The 17,705-nt window shown below is 40.0% G+C and overlaps 1 protein-coding gene across 1 annotated transcript in view; it reads left to right on the top strand.

The window, feature by feature from the left end:
• LOC135325120 (acetyl-coenzyme A thioesterase-like) overlaps positions 1–16,348 on the top strand; it is a 31,545-nt gene extending 15,197 nt beyond the window's left edge. The window contains exons 7-15 of the mRNA XM_064502690.1: positions 1,066–1,185; positions 2,541–2,691; positions 4,520–4,575; positions 4,975–5,035; positions 6,729–6,812; positions 11,853–11,986; positions 13,440–13,568; positions 14,906–15,032; positions 15,851–16,348. Coding sequence (XP_064358760.1) covers positions 1,066–1,185; positions 2,541–2,691; positions 4,520–4,575; positions 4,975–5,035; positions 6,729–6,812; positions 11,853–11,986; positions 13,440–13,568; positions 14,906–15,032; positions 15,851–15,985 — 997 coding nt within the window. The 3' untranslated portion in view covers positions 15,986–16,348. The remainder of the gene's footprint in view (positions 1–1,065; positions 1,186–2,540; positions 2,692–4,519; positions 4,576–4,974; positions 5,036–6,728; positions 6,813–11,852; positions 11,987–13,439; positions 13,569–14,905; positions 15,033–15,850) is intronic.
• Positions 16,349–17,705: the final 1,357 nt, after the last annotated feature.

The following is a 17,705-nucleotide window of genomic DNA, read 5'->3' on the forward strand; positions in this document are numbered from 1 at the left end:
ATTCCCTAATGTAGAAGCCGTAACATTGCAGAATTATTCTTTTAGCAGTGTAGTTGGGTTTGATCAGGCGTGCGTCTGTTTTCTTCTACTATACCGGTCCAAAGAGCATCTTTGCTAGCACAGTCTTGGAAAGGGCACTCTCCTGGCAGAGGAAACCTTTTGTACCAGTCCAGCAAAGTCTTACCAGAGTGGTCACAGGCTATATTGCAGGCAATTCAAAGAGATCCAGTAGGATAACTCCACTGAACCTGACTGCATGTGATTGAATGCTTTACAGGATCAGCTCTGAAATAAGAGACAGGTGAGTGGATGCAATATGCAATTGGAAGGACAAAGGAAACAGAAGTATTAAGATTTGTTTATATTTAATGCACTACTTTGTCCTGATCTTCTAAAATTTAGTCAACCCTTCTGGGTTTCTAGATTGATAAGGGATCAGTTCAACATCTTGCTGTTCCTTTGTGTGTTCAGAAATGAATTATCAAGCTCAGCATCAGTAACTATGTATAACTCAGAAAACCAGAAATGATTTGACAAACAAGCGGAAAATTACAAAATATTAAGAAGAATTGACAGATTGAAATTTCTGTTGCTTGAACACTACTTCTGGTGCTGAACTTTTCTGCTCAGGTTTCTTTAATTGTATAAAGGCTTTATGATCTGGCATCTTTATGTATTGAGCGATATCCTACTCCCCATGCAGTCATATGGAAATTAATGAAACTCTTTGTGAAGTAAGTAATTACTCTGTAGGTAAGGGATTCATGATCTGCCTCCGAAAGAAGGTAATAACAAGCGATGAGAATTAATTAGTCAGTGTTTGTAAAGTGTGTTGAAGATGAAACAGCATGACATAAGTGGTATTGTTATGTTTGAGGTCCAAATTATATGCTGTTGGAGCTGAACATGTTAACTGTATTTCAGTGGGTTATGGAAGAAATTAAAGTTATATGCTGATCTTGGTTGTGCAAAACTTATTGCTGTAATCGCTACCTACTGCCAGCCTAACAAAGGAGCTACTTTTACAAGGCTGTGTTTTGCTCTGTGTCTCTTCTGCTTTTTTAGCCGCCTTTGTCGTTCGTATCCCGTCTTGAAATCTGTTGATATGTTTAAATTCCGGGGACCATCCGTCGTGGGTGACCGCCTTGTCTTCAATGCAATTGTGAACAATACATTTCAGAACAGGTAAAGCTGCTCGTATGCTTGTGTTTCTTGACTTCTCCAACACCAGCTTATCTGCATGCTTTAGGTTTCAGCCATCAGTGGGATTTGCCCTATTGATTGAATGATTTTTGCAATCTTTTTTAACTTTTCTGAGTGAAAGTTTTCTAAAATTTATTTTGTCTTTCACTCTCAAAAGTTAAAGATTTTTCATAACCAAATCCCGGTCCTGCAAATTCTGACCGTAAACTTCACTCTGAACTTCAGGGATTTTCAAGGGATGTTTTGGTCTCAGGGCCTTGATCGATCATCAGAAGGCTCCAACTTGCTGCCAGCCTCTTCCTGTTTTGGCATTTGTTGCCAGTTTTGGGTTCCACTTACTGCTGGTGGCTGGCAAAATTTATGTATTGTTTTGTTTTTCCTTCTTCTCAGAAGTGGTTTGGGTGCACATAGGGGTGGAGCTTTGCCGGTTGCAGTTTGGAATAAATGGCTACAGCCTAAAGTGAACCTTCACCTTTGTCACAGAGGCAGGGTGGAGTTTAGAGTCATTGTAAGAGTGAAACATGCATTTGGGCACACTAAACACCTGCTCCTGCGATTCAGTTGTGTGGCTTTTTACCAGTCTTCTGCAGATCCTGCTTGCTAATGGTTACTCTCTTTTCCTCTTTCCCATGTATGCATCATCTCCTCTGCAGATTTAAGACTCCTATTGTGTTTGTACCACAGAGAATGAGCCTCTGAACTTTGGCAAAGGGATTGTGACTTGACACCTCTCTGCTAGGCTGGTTTCCCCATCCACAGGAATGGTTCTCTGGGCCAAGGGACCTTTGGGTCAGCGCCAGGGGTGTGATGCAACTTATGCTGAGCGCTCTTCCATCAGCTGGGCCCTTATCCAGAGCAGCAGGACCTAGTCACACAGGACAGGTCATGAGATGTAGAAAGACACAGAGGGCAGAAGCTAAAGTAATCCCTCCTCCAACTTTTGTGGGACAAATGCTGTCCTGGCATAGCTGTTTTGTGGCTGCTTTCATTGTAGGTCTATTTGGTCCCATCAGAGTGCTAGCAGGGCACCTTCATGCTATGCATCTGCTGATCCTGCTACCTTTTGCTGTCTCTTCTCAATCTGCTCATTGGTGTTTACATTTTGCGGCTTAGCTCACTTTCTTCTCTTTTTACTAGTGCTGTTTATCTAGTGCCACCTTTTATTTCATTTCTGAAATGTGTCTGTCCAGACTGAGTAATTTATTTTCTATGCTACAGAATATTTGAGTCAGACTTCCTGCACCCATGAAGTCTGCAGCAGTCCTGCTTAGTATGTCTCAAGGCTACTTCTGCATCACTTACAGTAGTTCAATAATTAATTTAAACTCTTATTTCAGTGTGGAGGTTGGTGTCCGTGTTGAGGCTTATAACTGTGAAGAATGGATCAAGGACCAAGCACGGCATATTAACAGCGCTTTTCTTATTTTTAATGCTGTAAATGACAAAGGAGAGCTGCTCGCCTTCCCCAGAGTTAAACCTACTACAAAGGTCAGCTCTCATTCTCAGGAGTAGGGTGAATGTGTACGTGGGGTTATGTGGTCCAGCCCAGCACACTGCATGTCACTCAGCCAGCTACTGACAGCCTTCCAGGAAAAGCAAGGACTAAACAAGGCAGTGCACTGAAATTCCTCTTCTTGGGGAAAAGCGCCTCATTTAGAGGACTGAGGAAGCATCTAAATGAAATGTTTGCCTTTGAGAAATTTGTCAGGCTTCATCCACCTGAATCTGAGAAGTCTAGTGGAGGACAGTTTGTAGCTGTTGGAGAGGGAGGATGAATCTGCCCTTTGGAAGCACCTGTCTGTACAGGTCTTGTACAATTTCCACTGACTGTAGAAGATGCCAAGACAGCAAGAAACTGACTGAGGCTTTTAAGTGTTAAATGGATAAAGTTACTTTTAGAAACTCTTAATGAAGACAAGAAATAGAATTGGTAAAGAAGTCAGTGGGAATCAGCTCCTATGACCTGGGTGGGCTGTCCAGTTCCTTTGACATGGAGATTTCAGCAAGTGTTTCCCTGCAAATGGTTCAGTAAGTGCTCAGAGCCGTGCAAATACTGTTGTTGAATTGTTTGCTGTTTTGTCACCTGTCATTAACTTATTGGTCCAATTACGTGATTTTTTGAGAGCCTGCATAGACAGGAATTAAACGATTATTTAACAGCAGTGAACTTATGTTTTGTTGGATAGCAATTGGACAAATAAATCAAGGTGCCATATGTACCAAGTAAGGCAGTAAGGTTCACGAGTGCCCACTAAAAATTGTTGGGAGAGGAAGCATTAACTCTTCCTCTTTTCAACGGTTAAAAAAAAAAAAAAACACAGTAGCTTAGCTTCCACCAGAAAAACAGTGCATCCCTTGAAAAGCTGCTTAGGACATCCACAAATTAAGTGCAAGGATAAAAACATGTACACCTGTTCCTGGACAGTCAAGCAAACAAATCTATGAAAAATAAGGGTAGTATGAGCTCAAAGTAATCTAAACTTTCATTTGTCATTTGGCTGAAAGTCAGTGCTGGTATGGCAGTGCTCTGCAAAATGGTCAAGAGCTGTCTTCCAAAAATAGTAGGTGGTCCTTGGTTTAAAGAAGGTTGAAATGCACTAATCTAGAGATCCTGCTAATTTCAGGACAAGCTGTGTCAGCTCTTAAAAGCAAATAAAAGAAGCTTCTTCCAAAGTGGTATGTCCTTCATGGTAATGAGTCCCCTTGACTTCTGGTGCAGTTTGTGCTCTTAGGTCACTTGTATGCTTCAAAAAAAATTCTACTCTGGATAGAGTAATAATAAAGGATGGGAAAGACTTGCCACCTTAAAGAGCAGATCACAGCCATTTGCATCATGCTTGCTTCTAATTGTCAGTGGCCATATTGCTCTTTGCCCCAGATCAATGAGCACTAAAACAACTAAAACAGTCCAGACTTCCCTCATACTTTGAACTCTTGAAAATGGTGAATTGGCTTAATAGTTTATCTGGTAGGTGGCACATTTGAAAAGAACAGAATATTCTGTGCAGCGCTGCACTGCCCAGCTCTCCCTGGACTAGGTCTAAAGTGGTAGGAGTATGCTGCTGTGAGGATACTTTTTTATTGGATTGGTTTTGCCAACTTAAGGGGATGTTGTCAAGTGAAAAGTAAATCACTAACTCAGGTTAAACTGGGGAAAGTCCAATGTAGAGTGTACAGTTTATTTTTAATACATCTCTGGGATTTGTCCACCTATAAGAAATAATTTTTAGTTGTTGTTTAGTTGCACAAAATTGTCAAAATGGAATGTGCCCTAATTTATTCAGGTTTATCACTGTCTCGTTTACTTTTTGCAAAGGATGGCATGAGGCGGTATCGTGGAGCTATTGCACGAAGGAGAATTCGACTAGCCAGGTATGGCTGGGTTACAAGGAGAACTTGATTTTGAAGACTCTTTAATTTTTAATATATTCTATGGAAAAGCAATAATCTGCTAAGTGGTCAAAATCTGCTCAAACATACCTGTTACACTGCTTAATTTTCCAAATCTTTTTGCCTGAGTTGCATTGAAATCATTAGGGGCTATTCCTCTCATAAAAGTAAATAGTTAGCTCTTTAGCATATTTTCATTCCCCATTGTTCTTGGGAAGAGAAAGGATGTATTGCATAACCGTCTTGCAACTGAAGATTGATTAAATATTTCTAAAGTATTTAGAAGACACTTAAGCCTATAGAAGTGATTGTTACTAGCACATATTGAAGAAAGTGCGAGAGCCAATTCATGCTACTATTTTCTTTTGAACTTTGTTTTAGAAAATACATCCTTTCTGCTAAGGAAGACAAACCTTCTGATCCCTGGGAGAGAAGCAACCAGGTAATCTTTAGGTCATGTCCTATTGTCTACCTGCATAAAATGGTGTATTTGTACACTTTTTGGATGTGTACAACCGTTGTACAGACCTTGGCAGTTTCCATACTGGACATGCTGTACTCAAGTATTATGGTAATAATGGAAGACTGGATAAATGTGTAATTAGATATTTTTTTTTCTGAGAGAAAACAACAGACTAGGTACTTCAATATCAGTTTGAGTTTCATACAGAGCATAAAAAATAACTCTAAGATAGAATCTGCAAATAATTTTAACAAGGCGTCCCATAAGCAGCAGAGCTAAAGACGACAGGTTTCCTGCAGATTTATGTCCTGGTGTCCTGTCTTTTCCTTTCCCTGTGGCATTAATACCAGTGCCCATCCCTCTTGTGTGTCCTTTGTTGCTTTGTCACTGAGCTAGGTGAAGTGTATGGACTGACTAGTTTGGAGTTGTGTGTGTGCCAATTCGCCAGTCAGGTGCTGCTAACCAGAATGTCTTAACAGATGAATTTTGCTGTAAAGAAGCTGATTTGGGTCTTCCTCCTTTTCCCAGCCACTAATTTTCACAAAACTTGTAGGGATTTTATTGTCTCTGATATTTCAATCTCCATTTCAAAATTGAATTTGAAATGTTAAAAGTGCGTGGGCAATAGACATGGCCATACCAACAGACGTGATCAGTGAAATAGCATAAACTTTGTTTCAGTGGAAAGCAAAGGTGAAAACATACGTTAATTCCTAGATGCACTGCATCAGGTAGTACATGTTTCTAGCTTGGATATGGTAGGCCATAGTGTGCCCATGTCATAACATAAATAGCGATGAACCTGAACTTAGGTGGGTTTATGCACACCCTAAATGTTGTTTCAGTGCAGAATTTTTGTGGTTAAAGCTTCATTGTAGCTAAGCTCTCAGTGGTTCCCAGAAATTTTACTGGATCTTTTTCTATTATTTCTAAAGGTAAGTAAATAATAGTTGGAGTTTTATAATGCAGGAAGTGATTTGCTATTAATGGTGGCATCACCATTAGAGTTTTAATCCTGTGAACACAGAATTTCTTTTCTGCCACAAAATAAATATAAATATGAACACAATGTTAAAAATGGATTACTCAAATTTATTTAATATTAAATGGAAATATGTCTTTTAAGACTTCTTAAGCTATACATTCTTTTTGTACAGCATTTAAACTGGAACTCCATCCATGGTAGTCAAGCATAAAACACTAGGCATATTTGCACTCTCTGTGCTCTGAGCCTTCTGTGTAAAGCAACTGTCAAGGTAGACCACAGCTTGATAGCAATGGAGAGGTTAATTTTCTAGTCGATTTTAATTACTTACAAGGAAAATGGACAAAACCATTAGTTTAGTGGCCTCAGAGGTTACCTGTATTAGCTCTCTGTTGGTCACAGTTTTTCTGCTCTGCTTTATAATCAGAGAAGCCCAAATTAGAATTTCGTTGCTGTTGTTTAATTAGGGTTGTTTTGCCATCAGCCATGTGAGCACATAATCTAGCTATTGGAAGTATTTAATTCAGAAACTACTGGACTGTGTTTTCTGGAAGGAAAATACTTATGGGAAAATACACATTTATTTGGGATTCAACGGTAATGATAGAAAAAGAGCATCTCATTTCTGGAATGTTTAGTAAAATGTACCTTTACCCCTTTGTTTCAGCAATATTTCTTACATTTCAGGTGTATTTGAGTTACAGCAATATAGCCACGCTGACGCACCTGGCAGCAAAACCTGGATGGGAAATAACCAGTACACTGGATGATGTAAGTGCAGAATTATGGAATAGCTGCATTGCCACTTTAGTTATGTTTCACCATAAGAGGTGGGTGGAGAAAAGCAACATTTTACATCTGTAAATAAATTAATTGTCTTGGTAATGTTTGGTTTATTGTGGCTAGGACTGAAAAGCAAAACTCCTAGAATTTCCCTGAAAGGCTGTAAAGCGTTATGCAGACTGGAAGTCATGGAGACCCTCAGAGACAGTTCTGAGTGGCTGGTAGAAGGTAGCACCCCAGGAGGCCGGGGATCCCAGCAACTCTTCAGCTGGGCTTGTTGAGCAACTACACAGGACGGTGTAAAACGCAAACAGGCAAAACCGTGCCTCATTTCTGTGGAAGCTTTGGCAAAATTGAAGTGCTTCTGACTTTTTGCCAGATTGATTCCATTGAAACTCCAAACTTAGACATCTCTGCCTAGGCAGTGAGATCTGTTGGGCGTCTCATGTCACTGTGATAAACAAAATGTGTGTGGCAGTCTGCAATGTACTGTCTTTATCAGCAGTACACGTTATCTTGTGATAGTTTTAAGTGGATACAAGCCATTCATATGCTATCTTTTTCAGCCTCTATCTTCTCAGAAGACCACTTGACTCTTTTTTTTTTTTTTTTTGTATGCATATTTTCCCTTTCCAAAAGCCTGCAAGCAAAACACCTCTTTGTTCATGGACCAATGTTACAAGCTCAAAATCCCTGAGAAATCATACATGAAGCAGTTTTAAGATATGCAGATGCTGTTACGAAAAACAGTAGCAAGAAAATTTTAACAGTTGAGAAAAATCAATTTTAACCTAGTTACAGTGCATGTTTTCCAAACTTTAAAGAGAAATCTGTTAAGCTTTGGGTTCTGAAATTTATTTAGTGGTTGGCAGATTAAGATAACAGAGATTCAGAGACTTTAGGGGAACTGGAAGAGACTTAAGATCTTTTAGTCTGATCTGCATATCTGAGGCTACAAAACTTCGCCTACTGAGTCTTGCATCTAGTCAATAAACTACTTAAGTTAGAGCACATAAACAGAAAAGACCTGAATTCATAAGGAATTCTGATGATGGCACATCTGTCGGTTCCATGAGGAGGTTGTTCCACTGCTTAATTGCTTTCAGTGAACACTTGTGCCTGCCTTCTTTCTTTCTTGACTGTCAGTCTTCAGCTCAACCCCTATTCTCATTGATGCTGTTTTCTGCTGGATACAAGAATCTAGATGGACAAGGAGCTGGGTAGTCTGTACATTAACAAGTATAGTATCAGCCAGTGGGCCCTTTCCTAGCTCTTTCCTGTGCCTTGTCCTTCCAGATTGTCTTGCTTCCTGTCATCCTGTTCCAAATAAATGACAGAGAGCCCTCATGGTGGGAAAAGAAAGCTTAAACAGTCAGGAACAGTCAGCAACATTGAATGTTATCTTCAAGCTTCTGCCAAGGCTTTATCATTGTCCATGTCAAACTTCTTTTCTACTTCCACTGGAACTGCCCCAATCCAAATTTCTTTCTCAATCTTTAGTGCTTGAAGCCTCTAATGGAACCAGCACCAAATGTTGTGAAGAAATCACCTCATTCAAGAAAAACATTCATGTTCTCAAAGGCTTTCTAGACAGCATCATGTGTTTTCTCTCTCTCAGCAAGCCACCAGCTACCTTCTTGCATTAGTGGAGTTTGATACTTTCCCCCCGCTTCTGAATATCTTAAAACAGTATTCATATAAGGCCTGGCTCTAAGCCACTCAGTTCTTATCTGCTAGAAGATCTTGAGCGGGTGTTCCCAGCTGCACTAGTTTATCTAATTTAAATGGGTATCTTAAATCCAGCAAATCTCCATTCAGGCAGGACGTAGGATACAAATCACGCTGATGCTGTTAGCAGGTGGAGAGTAGCCATCCATTCCTAATCTGCTGGACCTTTCTGCACAATCTGACATTGTCAGTTGTTAGCTATTTCTTAAAGAAATGGCAGGAATCCAGGGTAGTGTACTACTTTTCTTCCTGGAAGGATGCACGCAGTGATCCGCAGTGCAGATGTCAGCAGCAGGCAGAGGGTACACCTGTCCCTTGCCATATGAGACTGTGTGATTATCACCCAGTTAACTCACTAGATAGATGAAACTTGCTCTTTGGCAAAGAAAATGAGAGTGAAACCAGTCTTGGACAGAGTGGAGTTTCTGTTTATGGACAGAAAGGAGCAGTATGTCTCCTGTGGCTTTACCTGTCCAGCACCTCCAGCCAAATTTACACGTGTTTGGGTCACTAAATGCTGGTATAGATGCAGCCCCAAGGAATGCTCTCGGACAGCTCCACTTAATGGAACTTACCGCCTTGGTAAACGTTGATCTGTCTCACTTTTCACTGGTTCACACTCATTTTTGTCACCCCTACTGAAGTATAGTAAGCAAGGGCACAAAGAAATGTCCCTTAGGAAACTTATCTACTACATTACATCATGTTTCCCTGGCAGTTTCCTTGGCCTTCCAGGCCACCACACCTCATACCTGTCCTCTCTTCTCTGCACAGCTGTTGTCTCACTGCAGACTGGGTCATGTACAAGGTCTTGATCCTTATATTTAGGGTATTCAGTGGTGAAGGCACAGAACAACTACTTTGCCTTCTCTGATACGAATGTATAGCAGCATCTCCACTGAAACAAAACTTTTCAGTATCCATGAAATGGTTTATTGGGGAGAGGATGAAAGAACAAAGCAGCACTTGTCAGTGTGCTGCCTGAAGGCAGCCATCCTGTGGGAAAGGAGATTGTCAAAGACATTAGACTGAGCATTATTTTGGGATGAAATATTCTAGTATGTAGAGTTTACAAAGCAGCATGTGCTTCTCCATATGCAGAGGATTTGTGCCCTTTTCTCTGGAATCAGAATGACCCCAAGCTGATTGAGCTGTTTTGAAGGTAGAAAGTGGCACTATGAGCTCTTTGAATTAGAGCTATGAGACTTGCAGGCCTATGTAATAAATCACCTACCTTTGCCTGTGTTCACATAGTAGATGTTGTAACAGCTGCATTTCCTACTTCATTTTGTGATTTCTGAGCCTGCTAGACTCTTAAAAGAACACTTCTGTGTGATTGTTTGGAATATTGATCTATGCATCCTGTGTCTGGTTTCTGGAGAGCTTAACTGGTTTGTTTTCCCAAAATCTTCACTTCAGCAAGATGTATGCTGGAATATGAATATTTTTTTTTCTTGTTCTAAAACATGAAAATATATATACATTCAAAATCTACGTTGTTGCATACGTGCTCAGTAAACCAAAAGATGATTAATTTTTGATAAAGCAAAAAAGAGCAACAAGATGATGATGCTCATGAATCTCGTATAACTTGGAAATGAAAATTGGTTAAATCTTTTTAGGATGTGAGAAGCAAATTAGCACATCAGACTAAAATTTGAGTCCATTAATTCTAAGTGCTCTCTTCTGCCCATCTTTCTTCATTATACAAGATTTATGAAACATGTCAAGCCCTTTTCTTGCCAGAATTGTGTGTACTGTGTTATGTACAGGTTCTCTCTTTTGAGTTCTCTGTTGTGGGGTTGAGACCAAAGGCTAGAAGTATAGCCCAAATAATCAGGACAAGATTTTGCAAGCATGGGACAGTTCAGCAGTGTAAGTTTATTGAAATCTCTGACAATAGAGGTAGAAATGTATTTTTGAAACAACTTTTCAGCCCATTGTGAAACAGAGCACCATTAACAATAAAGACTTTTATTAAATTTATTAAACAATAAAGATGGGGGGAGGGGGGAGATATTTTGGAAAGAGAAATGTTCACCCGTTTTAGGGAGAGAGAGCATAGGCCAATGTGTGACTGATTTGCAAGGACAAAGGGAGTTAAAAGAATGAAATTCTATTATGTGCCTATTCCAACATCTTTGTATCTTTTAAACACAAGCTACTGGACTGTATAGCTTGGGGGAGTAGTTCAGAGAGGTAATCCACAAGTCATCTAAAATCATCCCTCTTAAACCTTTGCTAGTACTTTTAAAAAAACAAAAAATCTGGTCTCCTTTGGAAGTCTCTAGTTAAGCTCCCAAAGCCTGCAGTGCCCAGCACTACTGGGTATGTTCCAAAATCCTGGTGGTAGGGACGGCAGTTGGTTGGTTTGGTTTTGTTGTGCTTGAGTCTGTACTGCCTCACAGACACTGCAGGGACATTCGTCTCATCCTGTGTGGCCTCACTCCAGCTCCTTCCCACTCACCACTGCCACATGCAGTGGATTCTGCTCGGAAATCCTAAATTTCTGCAAACTTTCAAGTAACCATCATTTCAGATAAGCCCACCTTAGAAAAATTTCCTCCTTTCCTTTCTAAAAGTTGTACTTTTACCTTCCCTTGCATTCCTGTATTTCTGTAACTTCACCTGCTTGAGGGTCAGGTTATAAAAGGGTAGGATTCTGGACAAGCACCTACCTAGGTTTAAAGTCTAATCTCTTGTCACCAGTCACTGCTGCCAGACTTACAAAAAGCAATGCAAGAGGTGGTCAGATTTTCCTCTTACTTTTTAGAGTCAGTGGACTGAGGCCTTCATAAGACTTTCTATAGCAGGGCTGAGAAGAGGCATTTACTTAATTCCTAAATGGATCTGCTATTGTTTATGAAAGTGATGCCTTCTACATGGTCTTGGCTTTCCAGACAGAAGAAAAATACACTGAAATAACTCTCAAATCTTTCTGAGACATCTGCAGTATGAAAGGTATTTACAGAGCATATGCGCGTGGAATGAGAAAGAGGTCATACTGGCCTTTCAGACTTGTTTGTCTCCACTCATGAACTGAGTGGAGCTCAGCTAACCTCACCATGTGCAATTAAAACCATGTGATCTCACAATATTACTGGTGTATTTGATTTTCCATTGTGCTGTATTTTAATGTAAAACTAATCTTGAATACTCATCTGAATTTCATCTGTCAGATGTAGTTTTGCATGTACTCTTGAGAAAATCTGCCTAAGCCATAAATGTGTAACACTTATAAATGCTAAAATATTTATAGTCATCATTCTTTGTTTTTAATATGCTGTTCATTTATTTCAGATAAAAATATGGACTTATGAGGAGGGTGATGTCTTGTCACTCAAAGTAGAAATGCAAGTGAAGATACCATCAGATCTAGCTTTCTCCCTTCTGTCTGACTTCACACACTGCCAACAATGGGACAAACATTACTTGTAAGAAGAACTTACCTTTTCTTTAAGACTGTTTGAATCCACTGACAACTAACCTTTCTGATACAAATGTTTTTGAGATGTTGACACTTTTCTACCTAATTAAGAAGAAATTGCTGTAAGAAGTTGACATTAAAGATTCATTAGTCAAAGTGTGGATGGGTTTTTCCCTTAACAATAAAATCTAATCTCTCCTAAACCTGCTTTAAAAATAAGGTTGCCCTGGACTGTCAAAAGAGAGAACTGCAACCATTTTAATACCCTGTATTAAATGAAAAAAATTTCTTGCCTAAACATACATACATTAAAAGGGTTAACTTGAGTAGGTTATATATAACTTGTGCTAGATATATTGTCAATGCTCTGTGTAAAAAATAAGGCAGAGCTTGGACTCCTTCCTGTTTGTGTCCTTTGTGTGATAGAGCTGAGCATCAGCATCCCAAAGTGAGAAATCAAGAAATGGGGATCTTCGATATTCACTTTTTAAGAAAATTAACATCTTATAAAGTGTACTTGAGTTGGAATGGATTTTAGAATTGCTGTTAAAGATAGCTTTTAATTTGCTTTATATGGTGTAGATTAATGACTAGAGAGAGTTGATATAAATTTGATTGAGGTGATACAAATTTGCCCAGGTAAATAGTCTCTTTAAGGAGAATCTTTGTCAGTTAATCACTGCATCCTGAAAGAGGGTGAGAGTAAATGAAAGCTTAAGGTAATCTGAAAATGTACAGGCTCTGCTGAGTTTAAGGCTTATAAAAAAAGGAGTCTGAAGAAATGTTACATTGCCTTTCCATATCTAGCTTTCTTATGACTAACATGAAGCCCAGTTAACTGGTCAAAATAGCATTTCAACTTAGCAATGCTTGTTGCTGAGACACTAGAAGCTGAAATTAAATCAATTATGGCCAGCGTAAAAGGAAATTCTGAGTTATGCTTTTTGTAGTGAAAACTAAGAGGCAGCAGCCACTGCCTCCAACAGAGCAAAAGAGCATGTGCTGCCCACTTGGCCCTTCCTGAACAGAGCAGAATACAACTTTGAATAAAATTTAGCGAAGATGCTTAAGATGAAGAAAACAATATTTCCACCATTTGAACAAACATTTTCTAGCTGTCTTTCCTATGTCAGATATAGACAAATTTGGACATTTGGCAAGTATTGTAGGCAGGCTAATGTCATTCCAAACAGGAACGGACAGTAGGCAAAGGACATGCTATTAGTAGTTGGCTCCAACACCTTGCAGCCCTTTTTAAAAGTTTTGTGGGACGGAGAGGTGGTGTCAGATGAAGCATTGCAGAAAAGCTCAGTCTTTCACTCTGTTCCACTCTCTTGCTCACCGCTTCAACATAAAGAAAAGCTGTGGGCTTAATGTTAGGATGGAATTTCGTACTGTTTTTGTAAGAGAAGCCATTGCACGTGTCAGGTACTGCATGAGCGTGTCAAATACATTTGCAGAACTTGTGAGGTCCTACAAGCTGTGCATGAAGATGAGAGAATTTATTACGTTACATCTCCATCCGTGAGTGGCCATAAACCCAAAGACTTTGTGGTTCTTGTGTCTCGCAGGCAACCCTGTAAGCCCAGGTGAGTATGCAGTTTCAAGCTTAACTGTAAGCACTTTGGAGCCATGGTTTTGATTAGTGTTGACCTTTATCTTGGGCCTGTGGCTTGTTCTTGGGTGGCAAAGATGTTATTTTATTCCTTGGAAGTTGGATTAGGAAGTGATTTTATGTTACATGATGTTGATGCCTGAATCTACAAAAACAGATTTGCTTTGTGATGTGAATATGTGATGAAGTGAATTAAGAGCATTACGTATTTGTATCATAGTCCAGTATTGCTTCTTTGATAGTGACTCTTCAGGATTGGTCTATCATCAGGATAAAAATAGGCCAGTGTGTCTTCAAACTGGCAATTTTGAAAAAAATACATGTCCTAGACAGGGAGAGACTGTCAGTGTGCACGTGATTGGGAGTTTAATTACTTTTTAATCCCATTTAATGTAATTCTGGATGTTTTCTTATTCAAGGGAATGCTTGGCCTTTCTTGAAACCTCAGTGTGATATATTTATTGTGTCAGTAAATTTCACCACTGAATTTGGTTTAAAAAGTTCCTTGATCAGTTTAACATATATTGATTTTTACTTTTTCTTTAGATATCAGTTTGTTCTTGCATAATGAAATAGGGATAAATAGGACCATTTGGTCTACCTTGTGCTTTTACTCTCTTTTCTTCCTTTCTTTTCTCTTACTCTTCGCGTTTTCAGACTTCAGCCTATTAACAGAACACTGGTCTTAGGTAGTATTCTGCACTGGGCTTGCTTTTTTCCCACCTCTGAGAACTGGATTGTGTCTACCTTTGCTGAGACCATCCACTAAGGCTTCTTAGTAAGGGTTGCTCCTAGGCCCCAAGTCTGTAGACCTGGTTCATGGAGAGCAGATAAATAAAGGGGATGGTGCAGCTAAACAAGCGCAGAACACAAAATCTGCTGTCTCCCTTTGCCTTCCCATGTACTTTATCTTCACTAACACCTTCCTCTGGCCCTTTTTAATTCTGTGCACTACTCCATGTCCCTTTGGGGTACTAATATCATAGCTTACAGCTTGACTCCAGCCCATTATGTCAGCCAGGGCCATGCCTGCTCAGCAGCATTAGGGAAGCTGCTGTACGAGGGTGATCGTTCTCTGGCTTTCCACAGGGTTTTCCCTGATTGCAGTCAGTGATAAAAGCTTTATGAGAGTAGTTATGTCTTTAAACATACAGGAGTTTGTTTGCCTTCATATGAAAATGACATCTTTAGTATAGCTATTCATGTATTTCAAAGAAAAGAAATTGCACATTCTGTAGTTCTAGTCCTTCAAGTGTATTTTTTTTTGACATCTTGTTGAAGAGGTGTTTGATTCTTGCGCTTGCCCTGCAGTGAACCCTACATAGTAGCTGTGAAGTCGGTTACCCTGACATCTATGCCACCTTCTTCAGAGTACTGCAGAAGTGAAATCCTTTGCGCTGGATTCCAGATCTATAGTGACAGCAGCAGCTCCTGTACGGTGAGTAGCTCGGCAGGTCTCAGCAGTGTCTCCTTTCCCGTGGTACTACCCATGCATACTCTCTCATTTGAGCTGACACCCGGGTGCAGAAAACAGTAATACAGTGGAAGAAATGAGTCAGTTTCCCCAGACTTCAGTGTGGTTATTAAGACATTCTGTGTCCCACAAGGTGGAATTTATCTTGCCCAACTTTGGCCATCTGCAAGTTAGAGATGATGACTGAACTAGATACTGGAGAGAGTCAGGCACCTCCACAGAGTAGTTCATTCAATCCTAAATAATGCTTCTAAAAGGTGTGCGTTAAACTGGTCTCTGGTGGTGCCTGTGTCTCTTCACTGACTACAGAGAAAGCCCAAGGGATTAGTTCAGACTAAATGCTTAACTTTTATGTGTCAAAAATTATGCAAGCAGAATCCCATCCCTGGACAAATTAGCATTCCTCCCTTCTGTGTTCTTTTCCAATGGTAAGTTGTAACCTTTTCATTTAAGAAAATATACTTCTGAAAATACTCAGCAACTCCCAGCGGCTGCGATTCTTTCTACAGGCAACATCTTTGTTTGTAAAGCACATGTAGACTTGATGTTTTTTGCTGCTCTGCTGTATGCAATTACCTACATGCTTGAGGACGTGGCAGTAGTGAGGACACTAAGATCACTAAAGTACTGTAAAAAAAGTCATGCCCTTTCTGCTGCTACTTTCCTCCAGTTTCATAGTCTTTTATTCTCATCCAAAAATATTTTGATACTAGATGCTGCAAAAAATGGCTAACTGTTGCCATCTGTATGGTTTTTAGTTTTATTTATTTTTGTTTTAACAGGTGTGTTACTTCAATCAAGTGACATCAGGTGTTCTGCCTCACTTAGCTGCAAATCTCACTGGCTCATCAAAATCCATTGAAGACACTGCTTTGGCTTGTATCAAGTTCTTGGAGCTGGAAGGCAGCAAGTACTGAAGTCTAGAGCCCTCTTCAGAAATTTGTTTCTGAGATTATCAAGCAGTACTGGTTTGAGTTCCTGTGTACGTGCTAATCATTGTTCTACAGGCTAGTTACTTTGGGTCATGGAGCTGATTTTCAGTGTGAGCTTCAGAATATCTAGCACCTGCACTTCCTGTTGATTTAAGATTTGGCCTTAGGCTCTAAATTGAAATTTTTAATTTTAAAAAGATGAGAGACAGATTCTGCTCTTAATTGCACTAATTTATTTTGTATAACAAGAGGCAGACTTTGGCCCAGTAGGTCTGTATATCATGAGACTATGTCACCACTATAACATATTGAACATAATGAAATCCAGTCAGTGGTTAGACGGAGAGGTAGTTACTGATTTAAGTTAACAAAGAACTGGTGCAGCTACACAACTTACCAGTGCTCTGGCCAGGCTGCTCAGGACCTTGCACAGGCATTATGTAAGTATATTAGACTACAGAAAGTGAAAGTTCTTAGTCTCACCTCAGAGTCATTCTCTACAGGTATAAATAACTAGGCAAGGTGGAAGCAGTTTTACCACTGTCTGTGTTATGAAACTAATGCTTTACACACAGAGAAAAACAAATGAAAAATAGTAATAGCACTTTATTCCTTACCTGGTAATGTTTGTTATTTTATCTATGACTTCCAATAAATCATTGTTTCTCAGGTTACAAATCCATCATAATTTCTACAACAAATCTCTCTGGAAGGGCTTCAGACTTGGTTCCAGACTGTCCTGTAGTGATGTCAGGGGAGTTGGCCTCCTATAAAAGTTCTCCTATAAATAAGTAAATGCTGGCAAGTTCTGTGCAAGAATGCTGTGCTAGCATTGAGTGAATATAGAATAGTAGTAACTTTGGATACATTCACGCACAGCTGAAAAGATTTCAGAGGTTTTACTGTGGTGCATCGATTTTGTTTTCTGCTGTTTTGTTTTTGCTCAAAAGTGCCCTATTTAAAAAAAAACAGGTAAGATTGTCAGTAGTTAGATCACAACACGAATTGCAGGGCAGGGGGCTGGGGGAATTGAAAGAATCGGAGCATAGGAACTGTGGCAGTCATCTTACTATGGTCCCCTCAGTAATACAGCCAGAGCTCTAGGGGTCTGATTCAGTTCCCATTAAAACAAATAGATCTTTAATTTAGCCTGGAACTGAATCAGAGCTCTGCTAATGATTTACAGGTTCTAGTATACCTCAATTTTGCACATGACTTGTTTACCAAGTGCAGTAGAAAAGACACCAACTGTGTCCTGGAAGCCATCTAGGTGTATTAGCACGATGAGTCACCTGGCCTCTCAGCAAGACTAATTTAGCTTTGGTACAGCATTGCATTGAAGCAAAGCATTAGTGAAATCAGGGCCTGTCTTCTCTGGCTCCTAGCGAAGACTGGCCACTGCAGACCATACAACACAAGGCTATATTTGCCCGTGCCAAAAAGCAAGCAAGCCAGACCCTGATGTTTGGCTCTGAAGGGAAGATGTTGGGTCTAGGTCCTAACTGTGGAGCATGGCGTGGTTTTCATCATATGCATAAAACACTACCTAAGTAGGCAGGGAGGACTGCAGCCCTGCCAAAGCAGAAACACTGCTGAGCTCCTCCTGCCAGCTCGGCTGGTAGTATAGGAACAGTCCTGGCCTGTAACAGCTGCAGGTCCGGGCTGCTGCAGCAGGCCAGGAACTCGGCTCTTGCTCCCACTCAGG

This window comes from Dromaius novaehollandiae, chromosome Z (assembly GCF_036370855.1).
Source record: "Dromaius novaehollandiae isolate bDroNov1 chromosome Z, bDroNov1.hap1, whole genome shotgun sequence".
Lineage (NCBI taxonomy): Eukaryota > Metazoa > Chordata > Aves > Casuariiformes > Dromaiidae > Dromaius > Dromaius novaehollandiae.